Source organism: Priapulus caudatus, unplaced genomic scaffold (assembly GCF_000485595.1).
Source record: "Priapulus caudatus unplaced genomic scaffold, Priapulus_caudatus-5.0.1 Scaffold439, whole genome shotgun sequence".
Lineage (NCBI taxonomy): Eukaryota > Metazoa > Priapulida > Priapulimorpha > Priapulimorphida > Priapulidae > Priapulus > Priapulus caudatus.
The window spans coordinates 35,860-41,600 of record NW_014577500.1 but is presented as its reverse complement, the minus strand read 5'-3'; the positions used below and the strand labels follow the sequence as shown (position 1 = coordinate 41,600).

Here is a 5,741-nt window from a genome sequence, read left to right as displayed (position 1 = left end):
TTGCTGCGCATGTTGTTTTACCACACTGTTGGGCTACATATTCGCAGTGTAGACAGTAGAGTATATGTGGATATGATTCCTCTACCGCAGATCGCAGTTTGAAGCTGTTAATTGAGTGACGCTGAGGATGCTGATGATTGAGTTTGCTGAAATAAAAGAGTGCATTACTATAGTAGGGGGGTAACGATACATTTTGTTTCGGTTCGGTTCGGTTTTCGGTTTTTGCTCTTCGGTTCGGTTCGGTTATTTTCAGTAGTAAAAAATTAAAAATCCTGAGAAGATGGGGAAAGTTTTCCTCCATTTTGAATAATAATAATAATACCTATCATAATATTATACATTTATTGTGTTATTCACTGGCCAAAAGACAATAAAGTAATACAGTTCAAGGATAATAGTCATAATACTATTCATTGAAGTGATCTACCTGACCAAAATAGACTATTAGACTTGAGATTAGACTCAGGGTTGAATGTATTTCTCGGAACCGAACCGAGAACCGAAACAAAAACAAAAAAACGAAAACCGAACAGAACGGGATGTACCGCGCGCGATACAGTTGAATCGCGGTTAATCGTTACACCCCTAATTACTAGTGAATGCTCATTCATTACAGAATCTTGGCTTGACTGTGATGTCGGATATGGAGGTGGATGCGCGGCCTTGCGTGAGCAGGGAGAGGCGATGGAGATACTACATGAGAACAGGTGATAGCAGCGAGAACGCATTACTTGTATGGAGAAGATATGACCACCTAGTAATCGTGAAGATTGGCGACTTGTAAAATTGTTACAACTTTTTTACATTTTTTTTTTTAAATTGCAGAAAAAGGTTAGGGGAAGGTCGGATAAATGTAGAAGCCAGGGAATATTTGAGGGGGGGGGGAACAGCAAACCCAAATAAGGTGACCTCTCTGTTATAACAATTTTGAACTAATGTTCTACAATTATTATAATTATCGGGATATACTAGCTATTATAATAACAGTTGTGATTTTGGAGTGAGTTATATGTTCTCTCCATACCTCTCCAAAAAACAATGAAGACGATGACAGTAAATATGATGATGACGATGATGATGACGATGATGATGACGATGATGATGATGATGATGATGATGATGACGATGATGATGACGATGATGATGACGACGATGATGATAGCAGTAGCGATATCACAGGCAATAAGAAACGGAATCGGGCAGGTTCGCGTGGCCCTGGCAGTGCCGGTGGTATTCAACCGATGCCAATGGCTGCTCCCGGACCGGAAGTCGTAACCATGGAAGTGGATTATGATAATGATGGGGGTCCTGAGGAGAGCTCCACCACTGCTGCTGAGCAAGACATAAGAACATACTTCCCAGAGACGTGGTTGTGGGATCTGTACAGATTGGAGTAGGTTGAACGTTACGTGCAATATTGCCACGCGTGTGGCCACATAGCTAGTTTTTTGCTGAACAGCTGCTTGATTAGAATATATAAGCTCATTTAATATATATAGATGTTTTTCTATAATTGGCAGCAGCAAGCAAGCCTATATAGTCTAGCCTATAAAGCCAGTATAGCCTAATCATAGTAAGGGTGATAGCTTAGTGGTTAGGTATAGCACTAGCCGTAACAGCAAGCAACAACCCAGAATGGTATCGTCGTCAATCATCATCCATTTACATCTCACGCCTTCGTGGCGGGCTGATATGTAGCAGGAGTGAACGATAATAGATTATCTTCCTCTAGAAATAGGTTATCATCATATTATTATTACACTCTCTATAGTAGCTGTAATCAAGAGACTAGCCATAGTAGTCGAGATTCTCTCTCCCAATGCCACACACGCCACGATTTTGATGGATTGCGTGTGGGTTAGAACTTTAGCTGGCTGCTGCTGTAGATTACAAACAACCAACCACAGGCTAAGGATACACGTAGTCTGTCACGTAACCTTGCAGTGATTCTCCAGGGCACACGCGGCTGGCGTGGAGATCAAGGCTCCTCCCCCACCTGCACGCTCAGCACTCTATCTATGTGAGCGCATAATCTATGCTATCAATCTTTCTATTTTTCCATCTACTATCTATCTATCTATCTATCTAACCACACCAAATCCACTAATTCGTCGGTGTGGGCATTGGTCAGAGAATCTCTGACTAATAGCCATAGCGCAAGCAATGCAACCGCAGTAATGATATCATCGTCATCAATCCACTCACAGTCTCAGGCTTCGTGGCGGGATAGTAGTGGTTATGTTAAGTAACACTATAGCCTGAACAGCAACAAGGCACCGAGTATCGATCGTCATCACCATCAGTATCATTCACCGCTCTCAGTGGCTATTTCCTCGCAGCCACTTCGGTCAACGTGGACGTAACCACGGAGGTCCGGACACGATCAACGGTAACTGGGTGAGGCGGCGGCTATTGCACGGAGCGTGGATGGCAGGGGTTCGGTGTTTCCCCCACCGCCTCTCTCTGCGCGCCTCCAGCCGTTCTTTCAATCTCCTACACGCTGCCCCTACTCCGGCCGTGCGCAAATGACGCAATCGTCTGCATGCGTCTCCGTGCTCACTATCTCTCCGACTCTCTCACGTAGGTCGCCGTCGTCCGTTCGTTTTGCGTTTTCCTGGGATTACTCAGCGAGGAGCTGCAATGTTCAAGTAGCAATGAGAAACAGAATAATTTCTACATAAAACACGGAAAGTAGTTTAGTAATAAACTTGGCGATTTATTTAACAGTACACTTCATTCTCATCATGTGTTATATGTTATGTATATATATTATATATATTCTATATATATATATATATATTATATATAATATATATATATATAAATTTAGTAATATATATCATGTGTGGTATGTATACTATTGTATGTTGTATGTATGATGCTATGAATTATCGTATGTATGTAGTATGTAAGTGTATTAGTAGTAATGTATTGTATGTATGTATGTATGGTAAGGTATGTATGTATATATGTAGTACTAATGTATGTATGTAGTATAGTTATGTAATGTATGTATGTATGTATGTATGTATGTATTATGTATGTATGTATGTATTGTATGTATGTATTATGTATGTATGTGATGTATGTATGTATGTATGTATGTATGTATATATATTTATATTTATATATATATATATGTATATATATATACGTGTTTTTCATTCAGATTGAGCTTACCCTTGAGGACTCGGATGCGTTTGAGGTGTTCAGCGACAAGCAGGTGGCGCTGTGTGCCAGCGGCGGAACTGCGACCACGCACCGGTAAGGTTCTCCATTCACGTGGCTCACTTAGCCGTGTAGCTCCAATCACGTGGTTCACTTAGCCGTGTAGCTTCAATCACGTGGCTCGCTTAGCCGTGTAGCTAGACATCAAGTGCTCGGTTAGCGTGTGCTCCAACCGGCTCCTTAGCCGTGTAGCTCCAATCACGTGGCTCGCTTAGCCGTGTAGCTCCAATCACGTGGCTCACTTAGCCGTGTAGCTTCAATCACGTGGCTCACTCAGCCATGTAGCTCCAATCACGTGGCTCACTTAGCCGTGTAGCTCCAACACACACGCGTGACTCTCATAGATGTATATATAGAACTAGGTGTTTTACGTTCATTAGTTCATGTAGAATCCTTGGTGAGATGGTTGCTGTTGTGTTCAGCTCATCACATAAACACGCCTGTTCTATTCTAATATTTGCACAGGCAACATTTTTCATATGCATAATATGTTATTCATGGGTAATAATGTCAATTAACATGTCATTATTAACCCCTGCTGTTAATATATAGTCGTGTGTACGGTAGTTTTCTTAAAAGAGCAATGCTATAACTTGTGCAACAGTTTGCATGCACATGTATCTATACAACGTGTGTTAGCGTTGTATACAAGGGTAGCTGTTACAGTGTGTTAGCGTTGTTGCTACTGTTGCTAGGTACATGATCAGACCGCAGCTGCTGGGAGAAGTCAACGTCACCGTGCACGCTCTATCGCTCCCGACGACAAACCTCATCTGCGGCAACGAGGTCGCCATGAGCGAGACGGGAGCGGGCGTCCGTGACGCGATCACGCAGCGCCTCCTGGTGGAGGCGGAGGGAGTCGAGAAGGCATACTCGGTCAGCATGTTCGCTTGTCCGCACCGCGAGAGCGGAGGCGTCTTCACCGACGTCATGGATCTCGCTCTACCCTCCGAAGACCTAGTCCCAGGTATAGCGCCCCCTTCTGGCCACGAACAGTAACCGTAACCGATGCCCCGATCAATCATCGTAAATGACCAGGGCTTGAAATTTATGAGTAACCCATATCTCCGCTCAAATCCGAATAATACTATATATAATACTATATAATAAATAATATCTCCTATATACTATTTATATTTATTAATCTATATCTATATGTCTCTATATATATATATATAATATATAAATATATATCATATATATCTATATATATATATATAATATAATATATATAGACAGATAAATAGATATAAATATAATAATATCAGATAATAGTATATTTTTTATTTATATATATTATATATACATGTGGTGGAGTTTGTGTGTTGTTGACAGACTGCGGGCCGTTGGTAAAAAAACAAGTTTGTTTATGAAAATCAAAAAAGTATTGTCAAAACTCGACTAATCATTAATGCTGTTGATGTTGATGTTGACGTGTGTGTTGTTGTTGACAGACTCGGGCCGCGCGACCGTGTCGGTCATTGGCGACGTCATGGGGTCCGCGCTGCAGAACCTGGACGCGCTGCTGACCATGCCGTACGGCTGCGGCGAGCAGAACATGATCACCTTCGCTCCGGACATCTACATCATGCAGTACCTGACGGCCACCGGTCAAGCGACGGACGCAATCAGCAAGAAGGCCCTCACCTACATGCGAGCCGGTGAGTGCTGGTGTCGCCCCCTAGTCACATCACCGACCACAGTGCCACCTGGCGGGCGAGTTTGTAATCACCGATCACGTCCCATTTCGCTCGTGCGATATTTTTTCCCCGACCGATTTTTTTCTGCAGCGTCCGAAGCGTTGAGTCAGGCAGCCATCTGACCGTCCGGCGATTGACCCGCAGGCCAATTTATTAACATATGAAATAATAAATTATAAAATTAACTTGTTGAGCCGTTTCTCCCGCAGGCTACCAGAGGGAGCTGACGTACCGGCACGATGACGCCGCCTATAGCGAGTACATATAATTGTAAAATACATAAACTGCAAAAATACATACGTAAATAATAAAATTAACTTATCGAGCTGTTTCTCCCGCAGGCTACCAGAGGGAGCTGACGTACCGGCACGATGATGGAGCGTACAGTGCGTTCGGTAACCGTGACAAGGAGGGCAGCATGTGGCTGACGGCGTTTGTCGTTCGCAGCTTCGCTGAGGCCCGGCCGTTCATCTTCATTGACGACGCGCAGATCGCGGCGAGCGTCGAGTGGATCGCGCGTCGCCAGGGCGAGGACGGCTGCTTCCCTGTCGTGGGGACGTTGCATCACAAGGGCATGAAGGTGAGAGCAGAGACGGGGATGATTCCTAGGGGAAGGTGAGAGCAGAGACGGGGATGATTCCTAGGGGAAGGTGAGAGCAGAGACGGGGATGATTCCTAAGGGAAGGTGAGAGCAGAGACGGGGATGATTCCTAGGGGAAGGTGAGAGCAGAGACGGGGATGATTCCTAGGGGAAGGTGAGAGCAGAGACGGGGATGATTCCTAGGGGAAGGTGAGAGCAGAGGCTGGGATGAT

General features: G+C 44.0%; 1 protein-coding gene and 1 long non-coding RNA gene across 5 annotated transcripts in view; both read left to right on the top strand.

The window, feature by feature from the left end:
* LOC106810422 (alpha-2-macroglobulin-like) overlaps window positions 1–5,741 on the top strand; it is a 35,239-nt gene that overhangs the window by 12,045 nt on the left and 17,453 nt on the right. For all 4 annotated transcript variants that reach the window (XM_014813776.1, XM_014813773.1, XM_014813775.1 and 1 more), the window contains exons 14-17: window positions 3,170–3,264; window positions 3,924–4,195; window positions 4,683–4,889; window positions 5,270–5,508. In XM_014813776.1, the coding sequence (XP_014669262.1) occupies window positions 3,170–3,264; window positions 3,924–4,195; window positions 4,683–4,889; window positions 5,270–5,508 (813 nt within the window). The remainder of the gene's footprint in view (window positions 1–3,169; window positions 3,265–3,923; window positions 4,196–4,682; window positions 4,890–5,269; window positions 5,509–5,741) is intronic.
* Window positions 617–1,336, top strand: LOC106810425. The gene is made up of 2 exons (XR_001394016.1): window positions 617–707; window positions 1,204–1,336. It is a non-coding gene; the product is annotated as an uncharacterized LOC106810425 (long non-coding RNA).